We start from the raw sequence: 23,371 nt of genomic DNA, 5'->3' as shown, positions 1-23,371 counted from the left end.
AGGGTATTTTACACTGCACAGTTCTCTCTCATCTTCTCTCTCTCTCTCTCTCTCTCTCTCTCTCTCTCTCTCTCTCTCTCTCTCTCTCTCTCTCTTTTGTCAACGTGTAGCCCAGGCTGGCCTTAAACATATGCTAACCCTGCCTTAGTTCCCCCAGTGTTCTGATTACAAGGATGCATCACCAGGCTGGTTTAAGGTCCTTCCACATCTCACAAGCTATCTCTATATACATCTTTACAGACCATCTTTAATCATCCCACATTCCATAAGAAGTTAGAGGGGAGGAGACTCTCTAGAGAGTATGAAAATTTTGTAATATTTGTTTCTTTGTTGCTCACTAAAACCATGCCAGGATAGCCTGAGGCAACGTGAAAAGGGCTTGGCATTAAGTAGGACCCAAAGACAAATCCAAGACAGGTATCCCCTCATCTCAGGAAAAGTCCTAGAGATGTCTTCAGATGAACAAACTCAAGCATCTGACAGCAGCCACCCTTTACATGTCTGACTATTCTAGGAAGATCACGTCTTCATCAACAAGGCAGGAACCAGCGAGACCCAACTCTCTGAGCTATGGAGCAGAACAAAGTCCTGTATAATCCTGAGCAGGGTACCCTCTGTTTAGCTCATCTTATTTGGGGCACGGAGCCTCAGAAACAAAATGATGTTCCTTTTCATCAGCGGCTCCTGGAGCTTTCTCCAGAGGCACGAGTGATTAATCAAGTCCCAGGGGCCTGACGGTAGCAGTGAGAGACGCAGCAGTGAGAGATGTGTTCGGTTAAACTGGACTCCTGTCTTAAGCAAATTGGGTGGCTGGGGGAAAGGGTCTAAAAGAGAACAGAATGGTAATGTGACCCTACCCCTGAAAATAGAATCATTCTCTTAATGATTTTTACATTTTATAGCACTCCGGAAACTAAGAAAACTGTTAGACAAATTAATTATACTCTTGTCCTAAATTCAAAACCAACTGTTCTTTTAAAAGAGCCATGGTGCCCTGTACCTGTAATCCCAACACTTAGGGAAGGTGGAGCAGAAAGATCAGAAGTTCAAGGTTCTGGCTGTCTATACATAGCTTGAGGTCGGCCTGGAATACAAGAGACCTTATCTCAAGAACCAACTAAATACCCAGTGTTCTTCATCTGGGGCGTGGACTATCTAGAAACCTGAAATTGCATGTAAAAATGTTTCAGTTTACTTATTTTTTTTTTATAAAGCTAGAAAGACTACTTTCCAAAGATCCTTGAAGCCCATTTTTGCTCCCCCAAAAGGTGAGAATTCCTGTTTGTAAGGAAGCAGCAGAGGAGGTAAGCAGGAGGGCTCCCTGGCGTTGCCTGGGGCAACTGGTGGCTGCGGTGATGTACAGACTCCAGGCAAGGGAACAGGAGAGGACGAGGAAGACCTGAGAGGCCTTTCACCTCTCACCCAACGAAGCCAAGCAGATGCACGTGAAGTCTTCACTCGGGACTTCTTTGTTAATACTTAGCTTGAAACTACTTCATTTCTATTTGTATTAAAAGTTAATAACAGGGCTGGTGAGTTAAGAGATCAGTGATTAAGAGCACTAGCTGCTCTTCCAGAGGACCCAGGTTCAATTCCCAGTACCCACATGGCAGCTCACAGCTGCCAGTAAAGTCCAAGATCCAACACCCTCACATAGACATACACGCAGGCACAACACCATTGTGCACAGAAGAAAAACCAGTCATCTATTTAAGCTAACGACAGGGGCTGGGGATAGCGCTCACTGGTAGAGTGGTTACCCAGCATGCATAATACCCTGAGTATAATCCCCAGCAAAACTGTATATGAAAAAATTAGTAACAGTATGATGTTTCTTTCAAAAGTCTTTCACACAGGTTTAGCACTGTCTCTCCAGACTCATGGTCATCAACAAAACTGTGAATACTAACTAGAGTTAGTGGAAACTGTTTTGGAGTAAGAGTGCCCAAACCCTTTCCCACACATTTCTGATCACTTCCGTGGAATCCTTCCCAAGAAACCTTCAGTGAGGCATCAGTATTCTGCATGACACGGTTTGTATTGAAAGGAGCTACGTGAAGAAGGAAAGAGGACAAAGGTAAGTCTCTACATCCAGACAGAGCTGCCTCCGCATCTAAAATGCATATAACTGTAGTAGTAATTGTTATGGAATCAAACACTTTCCAAAGAGAACAGTAAGCTTTTGAGTGAAATCTGATTTGTTTTGTTTTTTCATCAGACCCCAAGCCCCCCAAGAACTGTTTGAAAATGCTTCACAAATAAATACCTCTGTGTAGTGAACTCATCTGTACACAGGCTCAGCCAGTACAACTGTTACTGTCCATAGAACTCTGAGCTCTGCCCAAAACTCCTCTACCCTTGTTCTTCGTCAGAGAGGCATAAATAAACCAACCCTCCCCATCCCTGATCTTTTTCATGCTTTCATTATCCTTAATCCCAAAGAAGCATGCATGTGTTGGCATAATGCTGCCTTGTAAATAAGAGAATTTTCTCGTTCTCTCTCTAAAACTGTTCTTAGAGTTAACCCAGCTTCAAATAAATACGTAAATGTGCAGAGCCACTTTAGTCCCCAGACATTGCACGAGCTGACAGCCTGCAAAGGTAGATTCAAACATAAACGCTAACCAGGAAAAATGAATGAATGTTTTACACATTGTAATTCCTGAAGTAAAAGTTACTTATCTGAATGTCTGCCTTAAATAAATGTTACTCTATTTTGGACTTGGATTAGTGCACCACAGATAAAGATGGGTAGCTTTGTTCTCTTATAAAAATAGTTCCCCTTTCCCTGGTTCTCCGGGCATGTACTTACCCCATGGTGCCTGCTGTGGTTAGCGCATCCCCAGTCCAAGGCTTATCTGGATTCTGAAGTAACTTAAAAGATTCCAGGAAGAAGCTGTGGAGGGGATTGGCTTCCCTTGATAGGAGACTGTCATATGCTAACAGGCTTTTAAATGAGGGAGACTGGTGTCTCTTCTAATTACATAAGCTCCAGGTCAGCTAATCAAGTGAGTGGAGCTGAGTCTGCTTCCAAGGGTGAGAGGATGCACACACACCACTTCAGGGGGAGGGGGGACTTCAGCACCTTCGAGAAAGGCAAGACTCACAGCCTAAGAAGTTACTAGAGCAAGGCAAAGTTACATATTTAAAAAGTAAAACCTATTTTGATGCCATAAAAACTACAAGGAGAGCTTAGGCTCACTGCAAGGCATGTGCTCTTCTATGGAGTATTTCCCAGATGTTCTGGATCGACATTGTATGCCCTGGCTCCTGACAGCATCTGCTCACCTCATTCTAACTTACCTTGGAGTTAGCTCCTAATGAATGGCAGTACAATAACAATACTATTGAATTTAAAGCAATACTGGCTAATGCTAAGCAACACACCCAAAAATGTCTAGTTATTATTATTATCATTATTATTATTATTATTATTGGAGGGGTTGAGACAGAATTTCTTTGAGCACTATAGTCTTTTGAAATTAACAACAAAGCTATTACAAAAAAATAAAATACCATTTTTAATACTTCAAAAGATATTTTAACCCAAATCTATATTAGCACAGTAAAGAATAAAAAATGTCATTATGTCAATGATATTAAAAAACACATTTATAATATTTTAAATGAAATATGACACAAAGTACTCATTTCAACACTTTATTTTTTCATTTTGGTCAGTTTTGGAATAGAGTTTTAGCAAAAAAAAAAGTCAGATCTTTAATGTAATTTTAAAACTATAGATGATACCTACTACTTTGGTAATTTTTCCATTCAAATCTTATTTCATTTTTTAATTGTACATATTTATGGGTACAGTATAATTATTCAGTAGTGGAGTTTGACACTTTTTTTGTTTGGTTTGGTTTGGTTTTTCTAGACAGGGTTTCTCTGTGTACCCCTGGCTGTCCTGGAACTCACTCTGTAGACCAGGCTGGCCTTGAACTCAGAAATCCACCTGCCTCTGCCTCCTGAGTGCTGGGATCAAAGGCGTGCGCCACAACGCCTGGCTGGAGTTTGACACTTTTAAATATTACTTTATCTGGGAAAGAAGATTTCTATGGGCCTGGGAATGTAGCTTAAGATTTCTGAGCACAGACTATATGATGACTACAGATTTACATTTGAGAAATTGAGATATAATTCATATATAGTCCATAAAACTGTTCCTTTGAATTGAATTATTCAGTATACCTTAACGTATTTACAAGATGATTTTATTGTTTAGAAATGTCATGCATGTCTATGTATGTTGCTCAAATCCACCCCCACAATCCCTCCCCATAGCTTTCCCCTCCTGACTGCATGTGCTTTTTTAACCCCCCACAAATGTGCAGGAGTGTAGGACCCTCTGCTGGAGGATAGGCAGCCTCTCAGGGGCTGCATCCCTGAAGAAAAGACTGCTCCGTCCCAGCAACCATCAGCTGCTGACAGCATCTCACTTGGGGGTGGATCTCATGAGCCCCTCCTCAGTCCAGGCTGGGATTTTTGGCTGGCTTTCTTTTTTCTCCTCCTCTTCCTCCTCCTCCTCTTCCTCCTCCTCTTCCTCCTCTTCTTCCTCCTCCTCCTGTTCTTTCTTCTTTCCTCTTCTCTTTCTTCTCCTCTTCTTCCTCTTCCTCCTCCTCTTTTTCTTCTTCTTTTTTTTTTAGACAAGTATTCATGTAGATAAGTCTGGCCAAAAATGACCCTGAACTCCTGATTCTCCTACCTCTCCCTCTAAAATGTTGGGATTAAAGACATGGGCTGCCTGACCGGGCTTTTCCAGGACTATGCAGGCATCATCACCATCTAGCTCTTCAGCCCTTCCATCACACCTGCTTTTGTTCTGTAATTTCTTAAACCTTGGGGCTGGAGAGATTGATCAGTGGTTAGAGTCATAGATGCAAGCATCACCAACAGAATACAAGAGATGGAAGAGAAAATCTCAGGTGCAGAAGATACCATAGAACACACTGACACAACAGTCAAAGAAAATGCAAAATGCAAAAAGCTCCTAACCCCAAACATTCAGGAAATCCAGAACACAATGAGAAGACCAAACCTAAGGATAATAGGTATAGAAGAGAGTGAAGATTCCCAACTTAAAAGGTCAACAAAATTATATTAGAAAACTTCCCCAACCTAAAGAAAGAGATGCCCATGAACATACAAGAAGCCTGCAGAACTCCAAATAGACTGGACCACAAAGGGAATTCCTCCTGTCACATAATAAGCAGAACAACAAATGCACTAAATAAAGATAGAATATTAAAAGCAGTAAGGGAAAAAGGTCAAATAACATATAAAGGCAGACCTATCAAAATTACACTAAACTTCTCACCACAGACTATGAAAGCTAGAAGATCCTGGGCAGATGTTATACAGGCCCTAAGAGAACACAGATGCCAGCAAAACTCTCAATTACCATAGATCTAGAAAGCAAGATATTCCATGACAAAATCAAATTTACACAATATCTTTCCACAAATCCAGCNCTACAAAGGATAATAGATGGAAAACTCCAACACAAGGAGAGAAACTACACCCTAGAAAAAGCAAGAAAGTAATCTTCTTTCAACAAACCCAAAAGAAGATAACATAGCATAAAAATAACATCAAAATAACAGGAAGCAACAATCACTATTCATTAATATCTCTTAACATCAGTGAACTCAATTTCCAAATGAAAAGACATAAACTAACAGACTCAATATGCAAACAGGACCCAGCATTTTGCTGCATACAGCACCTCAGTGTTCAAAGAAAATTGTTCTCAAGAAACAATTGGTCCCAAGAAACAAACTGGAGTAGCCATTCTAATATCAAATAAAATCAACTTTCAACCAAAAGTTATCAAAAAGGATAAGGAAGGACACTTCATACTCATCAAAGAAAAAAATCTACCAAGAAGAACTCTCAATTCTGAACATCTATGCTCCAAATGCAAGGGCACCCACATTCATAAAAGAAACTTTACTAAAGCTCAAAGCACACATCGTACCTCACACAATAATAGTGGGAGACTTCAACTCCCACTCTCACCAATGGACAAATCATGGAAACACAAACTAAACAGAGACACAGTGAACCTAACAGAAGTTATGGACCAAATGGATCTAACAGATATCTGTAGAACATTTCATCCTAAAACAAAAGAATATACCTTCTTCTCAGCACCTCATGGTACCTTTTCCAAAATTGACCATATAATCGGTCAAAAAACAGACCTCAACAGATACAAGAAGATTGAAATAATCCATGCAGCCTATCAGATCACCACGGACTAAGGCTGGTCTTCAATAGTAACAAAAACAACAGAAAGCCCAAATACACATGGAAAGTTGAACAATTCCCTACTCAATTATAACTTGGTCAAAGAAGAAATAAAGAAAGAAATTAAAGACTTTAGAATTTAATGAAAATGAGGCACAACATACCCAAACTTATGGGACATAAGGAAAGCAGTGCTAAGAGGGAAACTCATAGCTCTGAGTGCCTCCAAAAAGAAACTGGAGAGAGCACACACTAGCAGCTTGACAGCACACCTGAAAGCCCTAGAACAAAAAGAAACAAATACACCCAAGAGGAGTAGAAGGCAGGAAATAATCAAACTCAGGGCTGAAATCAACCAGGTAGAAACAACAACAACAATAAAAACAAAAAAACTACACAAAGAATCAGCAAAACCAGGAGCCAGTTCTTTGAGAAAATCAACAAGATAGATAAACCCTTAGTAAGACTAACCAGAAGACACAGAGACAGTATCCAAATTAACAAAATCAGAAATGAAAAGGGACATATAGGGCTGGTGAGATGGCTCAACGGGTAAGAGCACTGACTGTTCTTCTGAAGGTCCTGAGTTTAAATCCCAGCAACTACATGGTGGCTCACAACCACCCATAATGAGACCTGATGCCCTCTTCTGGCACATCTGAAGACAGCTACAGTGTACTTATATATAATAATAAATAAATCTTTTAAAAGAAATAAAGAAAGGAAAGAAGGAAGGAAGAAAGGAAGGAGAGAGAGAGAGAGAGAGAGAGAGAGGACATATAACAACAAAAACTGAAAAAAATTCAAAAAATCATCAGATCCTACTACAAAAGCCTATATTCAACAAAACTGGAAAATCTGGATGAAATGGACAATTACTAGACAGATACCAAATACCTAAGTTAAATCAGGATCAGATAAACCATCTAAACAGTTCCATAACCCCTAAAGAAATAGAAGCAGTCATTAAAAGTCTCTCAACCAAAAAAATCTCAAGACCAGATGGGTTTAGGACAGAATTCTTTCAGACCTTCAAAGAAGACCTAATACCAATACTCTTCAAACTATTCCACAAAATAGAAACAGAAGAAACACTACCCAATTCATTCTATGAAGCCACAGTTATGCTGCGTATTCTCCCTTGGAGATGGATTGGTTTCTGTCTAATAAGGAACTTGCCACAATTTCCTTTCATAGCGGACTTCATAAGAGATTTTTTTCTACTTCTATCATGTTTAATGTTTCAAATAGATTTAAAAAACTGGTTGAGTACTTATTACTTTTAGCTTTAGAAGATATCATGTATATTTAAGAGGAATTTATCATAAATTATTTATATGACTTAAAAAATGTCAATACTGAGTTGTATATTTTAAATAAATTTTATTAGTTTAATTTAAAAAAAGAATTATTTTACCATCAACAGAGGGGGAGGTTGGAGAGATGACTCAGTGGTTAAGAGCACTGACTGCTCTTCCAGAGGTCCTGAGTTCCATTCCCAACAACCACACGGTGGTTCATAACCATCTGTAATGGGATCCAATGCACTTTTCTAGTGTGTGTCTGAAGACAGTTACACATATAAATAAAAATAAATATTTTTAAAAAGAAGAAGAAGACGTTGAAATAGATGTAAGGAGAAAACCAGGGAACTGCCCACATGCTGACCTTGGGCACACACACACACACACACACACCATGAGAACACATATACATGGACACACATTTAAGCAAATAGATGTAAAAGAGAAAACAATGGACCAGGTGTAGTTGCATATGCTTTTAGGCAGTGGATCTCTGTGAGTTCAAGGCAGGCCTGGTCTACATGATAGATGTAGATGGAAAGATGGTTCAAAGATTAAGAGCACAGGTTGTTCTTACAGAGGACTCAGGTTCGAATCACACCACCATTTGTACCTCCATCCCAGTGGATCCAACACCAACCTCTGACCTCCACAGGAACTGCATGCATTTCGTAGTGCACAGAGGTTCATTCAGGCAAAAAAAAAACATATATATATATATAAAGTAAGAGAAAAAAATTTAAAAGTTCCAGTTCAGCCAGGAATACATGTGATACCTGGTTTCAAAAGAAAAGAAAAATAAATAAGAAAGGCAGAGGAAGGGAGGAGAGAGAAGAAACAAGAAAAAAATATATAATCAAATTAAAACCTGGACTAAGAACCTGAGTGGATGTTTTCCAAAAAAAAAAAAAAAAAGATACAAAAGGCCCCACGAGCATGCACAAGCTCAGTTCACAAATCTCTGGGGAAGAAAAACCAAAACCACAACACGCTACCACAGCGTACATGTCAGGGTGGCTAGCAGCAAAACCACAAAACTATTCCATATGCTAACAAAACTAAAACCAAACCAACCACACAGGACTGCTGTAAGTAAAGCTGGCACACAGGAGGTAGAGAGAGGACAATCAAATCATGAGTTGAGGATAGCCTGGGTTATACATACAGTCGAGTGCCAAGCAGTCTTAGGCGGATCAACCAATTACTACCACTGTCAACAAGAAGAAAGACAATGTTGCTAAGGATCTGCAGAAAGTTGAACCCTCACATACTGTGAGTAGAAACACACTCCCACGATGGAAAACCAGCACGGAGGGCCCTCAGAGACAAAAACAGACCTACTGTGTGATCCAGCACTCCTACTGGGTACTTATGCACATGAGTTGAAATCAGCATCTCTAACAGAAAATTCCAGTGAACATTTCTATGTTCACTGCAGCACAGTTCACAATAGCCAAGCTTAGATTGTCCAGCTTAGAGAAATACATATAATGTATACATATAATCTATGCATATAGTGGAATACTGCTCAGCTTTTTATGAAGGGATTTTTGTAATATAACACAGCTGACCACTCAGGATATTATAAGAAGGGCCAGTCAAATGTTGCATCATTTCTATAAGGCATGTAAAATGTTCACGTTCGTGGAACCGAAGACTAGATAGTGGTTGAAGCAGGAAATGTCAGTACTAATCTCTGTGTTAAGGGGTCGGTCGGTCAAGCATAAATTCTGGGGACAAGCTGTACAACATGGCAGCTACAGTCAGCAACAATGTACTGCATTTAAGTTCTTGTTGAAAAGACAGCTTTCATGTTAAGCTTTACCACAACTGTAAACCAATCCAGTGGGGACCAACTGATTGCATAACTATAAAGAGCATCTCATGAAAAATGTTTTTCTTCCAAAAGAAACCTGAAGGCACAAGCCGGAGGGAGGGGCTGACAAAAGTCGAGGTGCAGAGTTACACAGTGACTTAGCCACCATTCGGACCGTACTGCTCCAATTTTAAAACATGCAAAAACTCTGAATTGACTCACACAATTTATTTAGAGTCATTTCCTAATGAAGATACAATTCAAGAGTTGGGGAAGTGCCTTAGTGGGCAAAGGGCTTGCCCTGCAAACGTGAAGGCCCTGATTCCCTCTCCAGGCATGCTGGTACGTGCCTAACCTCAGTGCTCAGCTGGGGGTGGGCAGAGATGGGTGTATCCTGGGGGCCACTGGCCAGCCAAATTAGCAGAAACAGTGAGCTCCAGGTTCACTGAGGAACAAATGAGGTGAAAAGATTGAATCTAGTGACCAAACACCTTTAATCCTAGCACTTGGTTAGAAGAAACAGGTAGATCTTTGTGAGTTTGAGGACAACCTGGTCTACACAGTGAGTTTTAGGCCAGCCATGGCCATACAGTAAGACCATGTCTTAAAAAAAAAAAGTGAAAAATGATTGAAAAGGACTTTTTTTTTCTTTTTCAAGATGTGTAGCCATGGCTGTCCTGCAACTCAGGAGATCTGCCTGCCTCTCCTGAGTGCTAGGATTAAAAGCATGTTCTGGCCTGAAAAAGGCATTTTATTATCAACTTCTGCCTTCCACATGTACCTACATGAACAAACACTCACACACAGACACACACACACTGAACAAGCACATGTGCACACACATGCACATAAACACACATGAGCTCACACACATACAATACATAATTCAAAAGGGTGTAAGTGCATGACAACTTTATTGGATTTTCAGAAGAGGGCAGGTCACTTTAGCAGAAGGTTCAGTTGCTTTGCCTAAGGGGCGGTGCAGAGGCCACATCTCAGCATTAAGGCAGCAGGTCTACATGTAGAGCTTTAGTTTCAGGCCGGGGGCAGCTGTGAAGTGGAAGTTACCACACCACTGCAGGCCTTGGATGTCAGTGTATTCTCCCTCACCTTCTACCCTGCAAAAGCGAGAAGTGAGCTTGCTCGTTAGTCGGGACTGGTCATTCACAGTCTATGTGGATTCACAGACTACGTGGACTGCTATGCTGCGCTGCCTGTCTAGGGCTCTTTACCTTTCCACGTCACTTCCTATTACTCACCAGCGTTCTGCTTTCATACACTCAGAAGACACAGTATCTCAAACACACACTGTCTAGATACAAATATTGGTGCTCATGGATTCAGCGTCAAATAAACTTAACTTTATATAAAACCAAGCAATCGGCTGAAACTTGAAACTTGTGTATTGGTTATCTGGCTCGACTCAAACATTCATTTACTTAACAAATATTTCTTGGTCATCAGCTCCGTTTGAGGTGCTGTGCTTGCACAGTGTTCTTCTGATCCCACTGTAGTGGTGGAAACACACTCATATATGAATAGGCTGTATCCCATAGGTTATCTTTTCCTCTCTTTATTAATATAAGTGAAAATAGTTTGTGTCCTTGTTACAAAAATGGAGTCCTAGAAATGTATCACACTGACTTTATAACAATTAGATAGCACTTTCATTCTAGATTGTGAAAGGGATATTTATAAATAAATTTATTTTCCTTTTGAGGCAGGGTCTCCTGTAGCTCAGGTTGGCCTCGAACTTTTCGTGTAGCCAGGGGTGCCACTGAACTTCTGGCCTCCCAGCCTTGACTCTCAGGGGCTAGGATTACAGGCATGAGCTGCGTGCTGTGCCCGATTCTATGTGATGTGGGGTTTGACCTAAGGTTTCATGTACACTAGACAAGCACTCTATCAACTCAGCTGCATCCCCAGCCTCATAATGAACTTGGGGTGGCTTGATATGGAGTAAGATGAAGCTTATAAAACTATGCTTATACTTCATTCATTTTTATATTTTCTGCAATCATATGCTCAGAAAGGGCAATAGTATGTGCATTTCTAGTTTTAGCATTCTCTAATTTTGGTTATACTTTAAAGTTATCATAATAAAACATTCATGAACACATCAGGTCAGGATAAATTAACCACAGGAATTATTTTAGGTGAAAATTATTCTTGGGCTAAATTTGTTCAAGAATCACACAGTTTTCTACTCACCCTACACTAACAGAGACCACAGAAGCTGGGGTAGAAGCTTAATAATCAGTCAGGCATGGTGGTGTGTACCTTTTTTTTTTTTTTTTTTTTTTTTTTGGTTTTTCGAGACAGGGTTTCTCTGTATAGCCCTGGCTGTCCTGGAACTCACTCTGTAGACCAGGCNTTTTTTTTTTTTGGTTTTTCGAGACAGGGTTTCTCTGTATAGCCCTGGCTGTCCTGGAACTCACTCTGTAGACCAGGCTGGCCTCGAACTCAGAAAATCACCTGCCTCTGCCTCCTGAGTGCTGGGATCAAAGGCGTGCGCTACCACGTCTGGCGGTGGTGTGTATCTTTAATCCTAGCACTAGGGAGACATGGGGCAGGTGGATTTCTGAGTTCAAGGCTAGCCCAATCTACAGGGTGAGTTCAGGGACAGCCAGGGCTACACAGAGAAAGTCTAATCATCTTTACCAAAAATGATATTGCACTTTGGAAGGCTATAATGGTTACAGCCTCCCCTCTTACATTCCTCAGCCATTTATGGAGATCAAATATGCCATAAAGACTATTTAGCACTAATTAAATACACTACTTAACAAGCATGACTGAAGAGAATCTTTTAGAACTGTAATTATTCTTAAAATGTAACGTTACCTATTTTCATTGAAATTTCCAGTGTACTTTGCCCCAGTTGGGAATGTGTAAGTCCCCAGTCCATGAAACATGTTGTCCTTAAACTGTCCTTCATACACAGCACCCGAAAAATGTTCAAGTCTTCCAAAGCCATTCATCTGATTGTCAGAAAGGAAATGCTCAGAGTCCAGCCTACACTACACCCACAAGCTTCTTAGTAACATCCTCATTAACTTTGTATCACTTCTTGTTTCCACAAGGAGCAGACATTTCTATCCTTATCCACCACCACCCCCCACCACCACCCCGCTCCTCCCCACCCCTCCCCCTCCTGTCTGTCTGTGAAGCCTACTAACGCAAATGTTCTGAATCTAGGCTATCTGAACAGATGAGGGACCAAGGTGGTGATAATTAGAATCCTCAAGACACCAAAGTTCATCAGAAGTCTTAAAAAGCAACTGGTGTAGTCACTTCAGAAAACATTACACTGTCTTTGTGAATTTGGGGTATGCCAATGGCTCAGTAGGAAAAGTGTCTACTGCATAACATGAGGACCAGAGGTTAGATAAAAGGCTGGCGTGAGGCTGACTAGAAAGAAGGCTTGGGGAGCAAGAGTGACCCCAGAGACTCCTGCTGTGGATGGCGAGAACCCTCTCCTGTAGAGAGGCTGCACACCTACATAGATGTGATGATCTCTTAAACGTAGACCTAGGTATACAGTCCCACGTTATCACCCACCATCTGTATAAGGAACCCGAGTCTGATTTATCTCATCCATATAAAAGGAGTTTTAATGGTACCTTTCTCATGAGGTTGTCAAGAAGATTAAATGGAAAAAAAAATAATGTTTGGCTTTACTCAATGAATGGAAGCTGAGAAAGATAATAATATTAGGTCTATTTATGAGATTAATATTATATGTAGAATAATAGACACTAAAACCATTTATCTTCATTACAGAATCTAGTTTGAACACAGGTCTTGCAACGTAGCCCAGGAATCCGGGATCCTCATGCCTTAGCCTCCTACATAATCAGATTACAGCTGTGAGTCAATAGACCCCCTTTAACCACTGCACTTCTGGCTGGTAATGAAATGCTTGGGTCATTTACCCACTCTGAGAATTAAGGATGATAAGGACACCTTGTCATCTTTCCAGCTTCCTGTGTAGACAATCCCGTTAGGCGTGGTGTGCGTGCCCGTCCCGTTTCTCTCACAGATCCCAGAGGTAGTTCTTGTGCAGTCGCCATCTATCGAGGAAGGAAGCCTGCAGCTGTGACCCTGAGCTCTGAAATGGGGGCTGTGGGCTTAGGTGGGTGTAACAGTTATGCTGAAGCCAACTCACAACTGCCCCGCACCCCAGCGGTGGGCTTTGGTTGGCCTTTTCTTTTCTGGCTTTTTAGGACTAAAACTAAGAGTCAGAGTGGATGACAGACTCCACGGGTTTTTAAGGTATCCTATCTAGGTATAATGGTTTTGATTTAAATGTCTATTCATCTGTTAGGATGTCTGCTACTTACATGGGATAATATACCAATAAATGTGGATATTAGCCCAAAACAAAACAAAACAAAAATACAGGATACCCAGGATACAATCCACAGAACTCAAAAAGGTTAACAAGCCAAAGGGCCCAAGTGAGGTTGCCTCAATCCCACTTGGGAGGGAGAAGAAAGCAATCACAGAAAGGAGGAGGGAGTGAGGGACCTGGGTGAGAAAGGGGACAGGGAGGGGAAAGAGGAGAACATGATCAGCTATTGTGTGGGAGGAACAGGACTGAAGCCCTGCGGACCAGCAGAAGGAATGGGAACAGGCAACCTCTGGAGGTAGGAGATGGGGGGGACCCTTCAGAATGCACCAGAGACCTGGGAGGTGAGAGACTCTCAGGAAGCAAATGAAATGCCCTACAGTGGGGAAAGGGAACTTGTAGAACCAACCCACCTCCAGGAGAAAGACAGAGCATCAAGTGAGGGTTGAGGTTACCATGCCACTGTCAAAACTGACCCATAATTGTTTCTGTCTGAAAGAACTGCAGGGACAAAAATGGAGAAAAGCCTGGGGAAACGGAGGTCCAAATTGGGATCCAGCTCAAGAGGAGGCCCCAAGGCCTGGCACTATTACTGAGGCTATGGTGTGCTCACAAAAAGAGGCCTATCACAACTGCCCTCCAAAAGACCCAACAAGCAGCTGAAAAAGTCAGATGCAGATATTTGCACCCAACCAATGGACAGAAGCTGCTGACCCCTGTGGTTGTATTAAGGAAAAACTGTAAGAAGCTGAGGAGGAGGGTGACCCTGTAGGAGGACCAGCAGTCTCAATTAACCTGGACCCTCAAGATCTCTCAGACACTGGACCACCAACCAGGCAGCATATACCAGCTGATATGAGGCCCCCAACACACATACAGCAGAAGACTGCCGGGCCTGAACTCAGTCAGAGAAGATGCACCTAACCCTCAAGAGACTGGCTGGCCCCAGGGAGTGGGGAGTTATGTTGGAGTGGGTTTGTGTGTGGTTGGGGACATCCACATGGAGACAGGGATGGGGGTTAGGGGGGTAATATGGAACAGTCAGAGGGTGGACCAGGATGGGAACTGTAAAAAAAGATAAAATAAATTTAAAAAACAGGAGCATTGACTTGAGAGGTTGCAGTTGATATGGGATAACTTTAGCTTGTCTTATTTTACCACTGGAAATATAATGTATGGGTAAAATAGTTCATAGCTCAGAAAGTTGGTTTTCCTCTGTACTTTAGGGCAAGTTTTAGTAGAAAAAGACAACAGAAAGTTGGACTCAAGATGTAAAATCAGGTAGGCACGGCTCCTTCTTGGGAACAGTAGCATTTTTTGGAAACATAGAGTTGAAATGACTGCTGCCATGAGAGTATACATGAGGTATTACTGGCATTGTCACTAGTGGGCCCTGCACAGTGACAGCAGTTCAGCCTTCCTGTGGTATATACTATTATAAATGTCATTTCAAAGGTTTGTTTCTGATGCATATTTGTTTTTAGTTGTAATCATTGTTGTTTTTGTTGTTTGGTTGGGTTTTTGCAACATCATCAAGGGGAACTAACTATATGATCTGAACGTGTGAATTATGGAAAAATTAGGTAGACAGCTTTCCGAGAAATAAGAAAGAGGAGAATATTAGGTATTTAAAACGGCATCTATCACCGCAGAAACAACAAACATAGGAATTGGGTTATGACAGTGTTTTACAGGATAGCATTGCTAGAAAGAAAAATACTATGCTATTTCTAGAGAAAATTTTGAAAACTTTCAATTAAATTTTTCACAGAATTGAAAAAAAGGTTTTGTAAAACACATTTCCTATATGAAAAGATAATTGAAATGCATGCTTACCGTATGTGTCTCCATTTGGAAATATAAATTTTATCTTATATACTTCTGATGAAGCTTTAAGAGATTGAAGAAAATAAAGGTTAAGTTTAAATAGTTTAATATCATGAGACCCACAACAAATGTGCTTTCAGCAGAATTCCGGTAAATTCTCTTCACACAGACACACTGGCATTGCTACTGTCTGGTGTAGGGGCCTGAGGAGATAAATTATCTTCCCTAGATGGTCTATTTCAATCTATTTTGTAAGATTTTATTAGTATAAAATTAACTTTTTTTTTTCAGTCAGGCAGTAGTGGACTACTAAATCTGCTCACAGCGCCCACTGCGGCTATGCTGGGCTCTCCCGGAAGCACGAGCGTCTTCTTTAGGTAGAAACAGATTATGTTTCATTCTTACTTTTGACTAAAAGGATGAACCTATGTAGGTCATGCAGGCTTGTGTCCAACTCTGTAGATAGTCTCTAGCTCAGATATGGCCTCTCTGCAAAATCTTTCTGACTTCTTCTCATCCCTAAACTCCTCTGGTTCCAGGACTCGGGGTCTTAGTAAAACAATGGTTATGTGTAGTTAGTCACCTACACTAAAATAGGGACCATAGATCGATTACATTTCCTCCTGCCACCTGACTCGGTATTGACTACAAACAGAAAATGCTCATCTAGGGAACGAATGGCTCTTGAGACACAATCACTAAACGCCTACTAAGCAGGACACTACTAAACACAACTGATCATACAGGAAACGAAGCAGTCCTCAGCCGCTCTTCAGATTCCCACGTTGGATGAGCATAGTCTTGTACGGCTTTATCTTGGGGAAATTTTCCCCCTTTTTGGTTTTCGGGGTTTTTTTTTTTTTTTGGTTTTGTTTGTTTGTTTGTTGTTTCGTGAGAGTGTAGTACTGTGAACACTACTGAAAGGAATTCCTATCTAAAAGAGTGCATTTCTTTTACAGAGCTATGTCACACCAGCGTTTGGCCCTCTGCTGAAAAAAGTAAAAACAAGTCTCAAATGCCTTGTTCGCCCTCTAGTGTTACAAATGCGGGGGCAGCGCTGTATCACGTGAATGTAGAATATCTCCTACCGGCTGCATGATACGAATTGGTAGCTTTATCAAAGATGGTTCCAATATTACTCAGGATGTCTTCTTTACAGATGACTTAAAAGCTAATTATATGTCTATAATATACATGTAATATACATATATAATATACATGTAATTATATATGTACAATACACGCACATGTATGTATATGTGTATACTTAAATACGTATATATATTGTGCTGGTACCCTAATGGTCACAGACCTGTGCTGTTTCTAGTTGTTTGGTGGTGTTTTTCTGTTTGTTTGTTTTTTAAGGCGAGGCTAGACGTCTACAATTTTGTTCAGATGACTACAGGATCTGAAAAAGCTGTTGTTATTATTGATGCATAACATACTATTATTGCTCTTTATACATATATAAATATATATACATATAAAATATATAAATATACATATATACATATATTAAATATAATATTAATATATAATGTGTTATATGTTAATGTATATTATATAATATATTAAATATATATTAAACACACGTTTAATTTTTGAAAACTGTACTTGTGCTTTCAACCATGTTGAGTTGTCATTGTACCAAAATCAGCAGCCATATTAGTCTAGAAACATCAAGCTAATTTCTTTTCCATTTGTACAGGGTTACTTCACTGTATTACATAGGTAAAAACCTTATCTGTGTGAGTTCGATTACAGAAACTAATAAAATATTCTCTAAATAAGGGGGTGACGTTTCCACATTCAAATCTCTGGATTATGTGAGTTAGCAGGAACCTCTGCCATTGCTCTGGCACCGTAAAGGAAACAAATCCGGAGTGATAGGCACAGCGAACCCACAGAGAACCCACAGACTCGGGGGCCCACGCTGTATCTCCGGATCCCCCGACGCCGGGCTGTCGGCGCCCCTCCACCCCAGAGTGGATGCTGCGGCTGGCTCCGGGTCCATCGGCTCCTGGGAGGAAGCGCACTCACTTGATGGAGACGTGAAGGACAGGCTTTCGCGACTCTGCGATTCCCCTAGGCTCGCCAGCTCGGCAGGCTGGAGGGAGCTGGGCTCTAGGACAGAGCGGGCCTCGGTTGCTGGGGCGACCGGGCGACCTCTCACCCGGAAGCAAAAGTGCAAGAAGCCAATCAGAAGACACCTGGGCGGGGCAGCTGCTGCGGGTGAGGTCCAAGAGGGAAGCCGAACCCAGCCGGGACCCCGACCCTGGGTGCCGCCTCCTGAGCTCCGCAGCCTGCAACGCTACGAGCCAGGTACGGCCTGACGTGGCCTGTGCGAGGCCGCGCGGGTTCGGGGTTGCCAGGCCCGCCTGCTGCCTCCCCTCTCTAGTGATCACATCCGAGGACCATGCAGCCCCTATGGCCCTGCCTGTCAGCCCAGGGCCAATGAACCAGGACCTGCAGAATCCTGGGGAACCCCGGGATCTGCAGTCGAGGTCGTCCACACCCGAGGCTCCGAGCAAGGTTGAAAAGGAGGGGCGCCAGCCCCATTTCCTGTCTGTGGCTCTGTGGCGACCCGAGGGGCTGTTTGGGGAGAGGGTTGGAGAAGATGGATGTTGAAGAAAGGAACCTTGCATGACTAGGTATCTGAATGGAGCTGGGGGATGTATAGTGGTCAGAGGTTTGCCTGGGAGGCAAGCGGTGTGGGTTCAGTTTTCATCACCTCTGCTTAACGATGCTGTACGTGGGAGCCAAACTTGGGTGTGAAACAAAGGATCCTTTTAGAGCTAAACTTAGATCCAGTGTCTATGGTAAAGAAAGATGAAATCTTCGCAGGCTACATAGATAGTGGGATTCCTCCCTGCGGACTATACAACCTAATTTGTATTCTACAGAAAAGGTCTGGGGAATGTGATATCGGATGCCGCTATAATCGGTAAATCTTGGTTCAGATTTTTGCGTGAAAATTACAGCTCAAGTTGAAACTGTAACCTTTTCTGGGTTGGTGTGAGGCAACTTGTTTTAAGTCAGTACAGAATCTTCTTGCCTTTTTTTTTCCGCAACCATTTCTCAGTGTATGAATTGACCCCAGCTGGGTGGTTTGGGTGGTAAGATGTTTGATGTTTTCCTTTCTTCCTACATTAAAAAACAAAAAAACAAAAACCCGATATGCAGCTGGGCGTGGTACTGCACGCCTTTGGAAACAGAGGCAGATGGATCTCTAAGTTTGAAGCCAACCTGGTCTACAAAGCGAGTTCCAGGGCAGCCAGTGCTATTTACACAGAGAAACCCTGTCTGGAAAGACATAAAGGTGGGGGGGGGGGGAAGAATGCAATTATTGAAAATTCCGTTTGTGCCATTCCTTCAGTCACATGTTTAATCATTTCATGTCATTATGGGTTTGTGAGTGCATGTATATACTGCTGTCCTTTGGAGAACTCGTAGTTGGGGCTTAGGATGTTCTTGTCTAGTGGGGATCTAGGGTTAGAGAGTATTTAAAATAATTGAGGGGTGTTGTTTGTTAGTTTGTTTTTGTTTTCTAAGACAGTTTCTCTGTGTAGCCCTGGCTGGCTTGGAACTCACTCTGTTGACCAGGCTGGCTTCCAACTCACAGATCCACCTGCCTCAAAACTGTCTGCCACCACTGCTTGGCAAGTTTTACATTTTACATTGAAAGAGGACATAATTTGTGTTTTTGTTTGGTTTCTCTCTGGTGTTTGGCCACTTGTGGGGAGGGGGGGTCCCACTCACCTAGGAAACTGTCTTTCCTGATTCTAGCTAATGAGCCACCCACCAGGGAATCGGCCATTCATATAAACACTAAGGAGTCTTGGATTCAAATCCCAAACCACCACCTTTATCTACCACTCACATTGCAGCTAATGCTGAAGCCAGGTACCACAGCAAAGAAGAATCAGTTACCAAAACATTTGTTGAACGCTTTACTTAAACACACACACACACACACACACACAAGGCATTCCACCAAAGCCAGAGTACCCTATTTAGTATAAATGTTCTGCTCTGTTTACACAAACCAAAAGTAAAACTTCTGAGGAGCTAGCATTCTATCCCAAAGTCTCCCTGACACAGGCACTTCCTCCTGCCCCTCATAGCCACAGCCAATGGAGTTTCAATGTAAACACCTTATGTCTTCCTCCCCACCATTTTTAAGACACTGCATTTCTTTTCTCTAACCTGAACAACTGTAATAGTTGCCCAACTGAAACTATGATTTCCTTCTGTGCACTCTGGCCTCATCCCAGCACCTGTCCCAGGGCACTAATTGATGCTCCGAGATTGAAACCTTCGCACCTGTCATTGCTGCTGCTTGAATGTTCTCTTCACAAGTATTTCATGGCTCACTTTCTCCACTTATTCATATATCCACTCATAGGTTATCGGGGGAGGCATTCACCAACTACTCTGTAATAGCCTTGTTCTCTTAAATAATTTTTATATTTTTTGAAATAATAATTTCATCTCCCCTGCATCCTTTTCCTCCTTCCACCCCTCCTTTGTACCTCCCTTGCTTTCTCTTATATCCATGGTCTCCTTTTATTATTGTTACATACATACATGTATGTGTGTACGTATATATACATGTATACACACACGTATATACATACACATATATATGTATATATATACACACACATATATATGTGTATATATATATATACATACACACATATATGTATATATATATATACATATATATATGTATATATATATACTCCTAAATACATAAATAGCCTGCTCAGTCTGTATAATGCTATTTGATATAAACCTATATGACCTTAGAGCTGACCACTTGGTTTTGAATAAACAGTTGAGTGGCTCTTCCCTGAGGAAAACCCTTTCTCCCATTCTCAGCATTCTATAGCTGCATATAGTTCCTCATCTATCTAGGTTGGAGGCTCTGAGCTTTCCCCTTTCTGTGTTAGCATTCCATTGGTGTCCTTGTTCAGATCTTACCTAGGCAGCCATATTGATGAGCCTTCTCAGGTAGCCTCTGACATTTCTTGGAGTCTCACAGTAAACTTCCGGTTCCTCTCACTCTCACAGTCCCTTTGTAATGTCCCTGATCTAAGGTTCAGCAGTTGTGTTGTGGGTGAGTCAGACACCACACAATTTCTGTTCTCAGAGTTTTGATCAGTTGTGAATTTCTGCAGTGGTCGGGTCTGTTGTACAGAGAGGTTTCTTTGATGAGGGGTGAGAACTGATAGATTTCAGAGCTCAAAGTAAAGTGACAGGCGGCAGAAAGGAACCAGAGGCTGACCTCAGCAGGTGAAACCGTTCATTTCAAACCTCAAAGACAGACAGTCTTCCACAAGAAAGGGGTGCCTGTTGGAGGAAAGGGAATACCTGGAGTTGAGAGAGAGGCTTGGGACTGAGGGAGTTAATGTAGCCCCAGGGATCTGCGTATGAGCCTCTCCTTCCTGGTATTGTTGGCTCAGTGGAGTCAGCCTATCTTGGGGGGCTGGCTGTCTCAGCAAATCATTTCCTTTCTGTGGCTCATTGATAATGGCTTGAGCAAGGTTAACCGTAACCTCAGATGCGTTCTGCTTTTACAGCCAAGGCACTCTATCAAGAACTACACTTTTAACCTGTGGCTATGAATATTTGCAGTGTAGTTAGAAGTTATATTGATTTAGTAAAGTAGCAGCTATAAGTTCCGCTCTGAGGTCTGTGACGTCCCTGAGGAGTTCGCCTGGTTTTCAGTCCCAGGGATGATTTCCCCTCTGTTGATCAGGCTTCAGTTCCAATCAGAGAGCTGTTGGTGCCACCAAGGACTGCATGCCACTATTCCCCCCCTTAGGGTCATTGCACCAAGCTGGCTGTTTTGTTTCATAGACATTAAAGCTGGGTAAAGCTGTTGTTCACTTCCTTTTCTGGGAAGCTTGCATGGTGCTTTCTGGTACCATCAAAGCCAGTGCTCAGGGAGAGGGCTTTCAGGTCAGATCCAGCTCAGGCCCGCTGGGCCCTGTGTCTGCACTGCACGGAACCTTTAGCAAAGGGACTTACCTTCTACCTCTAGGGAGCAACCATAGATTTGTGGCTATAGTTTGGATATTATTTGTCCCCTCAAAAAAAAACTCATGTTGAAATTGATTACCAGTATTAGAAGTTGGATTCTTTCAAGGTAGTTAGATAATTAAAAGAGATTAATACGTCAAGGGAGAGAGACCAGTCTCACGAGATAGTTACTTAAAGCGAGGCATTCCCTTGTGTTTAAACTCTTCCTTTAGCTTCCTTTCTCCTCGCCCCTGCCCTGCCAGGATGCAGTGCAAAGACCCTGACTGTCATCTGCTCAGATACCACGTGCTGTGTACTTCCCAGCCGTCAGAACTGTGAGCCCAAGTACAGCCAAATACAGCTTTAGTAAACTTAGCTATTCTGTGACAGCAGTCCTAACTGACTATACACCCGCTTACTATCTACCATATCCTCTAGCTAGAGTTAGCTTCTTCACAAGGCATGAGTTTTGTCTTAGCTGTCAAATCTTCAAGATCTGGCACATAAGCTTGCAATAAATATGTGTAGAATAGATAAATCAATGCATGGATCCCCATTCTTACACAAGTTATTCATTAATCTTCACTTAGACCCCAGAAAATGTTTAATTCTGCTTTCTGCGAGATACTACATATGCTAGAGATATAGTAGCAATCAAAATAGACACAGTTGCTGCCTCCAAAGAGCTTTCGAGGTGTAGAAGAGGAAGACAAATTAACACGCAGTACATATGTAAAGCCATGAAGGATCTTGAAGAAAAAGTACTAAGAGATCTAGTTTTAAATTTCCATGTATTTGTGAGTTAACCAATTTTGTACCTGCTTTTAATTTCTGATTTCATTTTATTTTAGTAGCATAGTATGTTTTGTGTTATTTCTGTCTTCTGAAAATGTATTGAGGTAGCCAGGCGTGGTTGCTCGAAACGCAGAGACATGAGGGTCTCTGTAAGTTCAAGGACAGCCTAGTCTACAAATCGAGTTAAAGAACAGGCAAGGCTGTGAAACCCCTGTTTCCAAAACCCAACAGCAACAACTACAAGTAGTGAGGTTTGTTTTACAGGTTAGCATGCGGTTTATCCTAGGTTAGCATGCGGTTTATCCTAGGTTAGCATGCGGTTTATCCTAGCCAACATTCCTTATGTAATTGAATAGCTATTTTATTGTGGGATGCTATGTCTGTGAAATCTGTGCTGGTACTTACGACTTTCTAGCTAGGTGGCAGAGGCAAACAGTTCTCTGAATTTGAATTTGAGGCCAGCCTGGTCTACAGAGTAACCAAGATAGCCAGGAGGACTACACAAAGAAACCCTGTCTGTGGAAAAAAAAAAAAGAAAGCCATCTCTCCTAAATGCCCCTGAGCTTGCTGTGCCATTATGGAAAGTGTGTGTGACTGGATTATCTATTGCCCCATTTCTTAGAGTTGTTGCTTTGTGAAGTTGGGTGTTTCACTGTTAGGTACACATCTGCTTGTAACTGTACAGCATCCTCCTGAGTTGGCCCTTTTATTGTTCGGTTGTGTCCTTTTCTAGCTAAAATAACATTTTTGTTGTAGTCTGTTCTGTCCACTATTCATATTGCTAATCTGCCCTTCCTTAGTTTCTGATTGGCACATAATCTGTCTGGGACATAAATTCTCAAATCTTCCCGCACCTTTTCCATTCTTTGGCTGTATCTTTGAATTTATATGTTATCCCCTTTTTTTTTTTTTTTTTTTTTTTTTTTTTTTTTTTTTTTTTATTTTTTTTTTTTTTTTTTTGCTTTGCTTAGAAAAGATTTTTCTGGTGTATCTTCTGGT

General features: G+C 41.6%; 4 protein-coding genes across 13 annotated transcripts in view; 2 read left to right on the top strand and 2 right to left on the bottom strand.

Annotated features, from left to right (window-relative positions):
* Positions 1 to 2,923, bottom strand: part of Arhgef33 (Rho guanine nucleotide exchange factor 33) — a 78,242-nt gene extending 75,319 nt beyond the window's left edge. For 6 of the 7 annotated variants that reach the window (XM_029471634.1, XM_021185994.2, XM_029471635.1 and 3 more), the window contains exon 1: positions 2,813 to 2,911. The gene's annotated coding sequence lies outside the window, so the exon portion shown is untranslated. Of the gene's footprint in view, positions 1 to 2,812 lie in introns of all 7 variants that reach the window. The other variant, XM_021185996.1, reaches the window with a different exon arrangement.
* Positions 2,924 to 10,267: 7,344 nt separating this feature from the next.
* Positions 10,268 to 17,710, bottom strand: Morn2 (MORN repeat containing 2). Of its 2 annotated transcripts, none has more exons than XM_021186582.1 (5): positions 17,591 to 17,710; positions 15,560 to 15,613; positions 13,339 to 13,445; positions 12,217 to 12,353; positions 10,268 to 10,490 (listed from the first exon to the last, which is right to left on the bottom strand). In XM_021186582.1, exons 4-5 carry the CDS (start codon positions 12,351 to 12,353, stop codon positions 10,388 to 10,390), a joined length of 240 nt encoding a protein of 79 aa, XP_021042241.1. In that variant the 5' UTR covers positions 13,339 to 13,445; positions 15,560 to 15,613; positions 17,591 to 17,710; the 3' UTR covers positions 10,268 to 10,387. The 2 variants fall into 2 exon arrangements, with proteins under 2 accessions (XP_021042241.1, XP_029327182.1); XM_029471322.1 differs by having other exon boundaries at positions 13,312 to 13,445; positions 17,591 to 17,684.
* On the top strand, positions 16,646 to 18,196 carry LOC115029711. The gene is made up of 2 exons (XM_029470921.1): positions 16,646 to 16,658; positions 17,640 to 18,196. Exons 1-2 carry the CDS (start codon positions 16,646 to 16,648, stop codon positions 18,176 to 18,178), a joined length of 552 nt encoding a protein of 183 aa, XP_029326781.1. The 3' UTR covers positions 18,179 to 18,196.
* Positions 17,453 to 23,371, top strand: part of Dhx57 (DExH-box helicase 57) — a 49,258-nt gene continuing 43,339 nt past the window's right edge. For 2 of the 3 annotated variants that reach the window (XM_029471321.1, XM_021186581.1), the window contains exon 1: positions 17,453 to 17,872. The gene's annotated coding sequence lies outside the window, so the exon portion shown is untranslated. Of the gene's footprint in view, positions 17,873 to 18,114; positions 18,202 to 23,371 lie in introns of those variants that run through there. The other variant, XM_029471320.1, reaches the window with a different exon arrangement.

This window comes from Mus caroli, chromosome 17 (assembly GCF_900094665.2).
Source record: "Mus caroli chromosome 17, CAROLI_EIJ_v1.1, whole genome shotgun sequence".
Lineage (NCBI taxonomy): Eukaryota > Metazoa > Chordata > Mammalia > Rodentia > Muridae > Mus > Mus caroli.
Note: the sequence above shows the minus strand (reverse complement) of the source record. Positions and strands in the feature narration are given on the sequence as shown.

Bases quoted from the DNA above. Each gene is read 5' to 3' on its own strand.
- Morn2 (XM_021186582.1), bottom strand. From the start codon at position 12,353: ATGAATGGCTTTGGAAGACTTGAACATTTTTCGGGTGCTGTGTATGAA. The intron at 10,491-12,216 runs GTAACGTTACAT...TCGCTTTTGCAG, and splicing joins GGAAATTTCAATGAAAATAG to GGTAGAAGGTGAGGGAGAAT.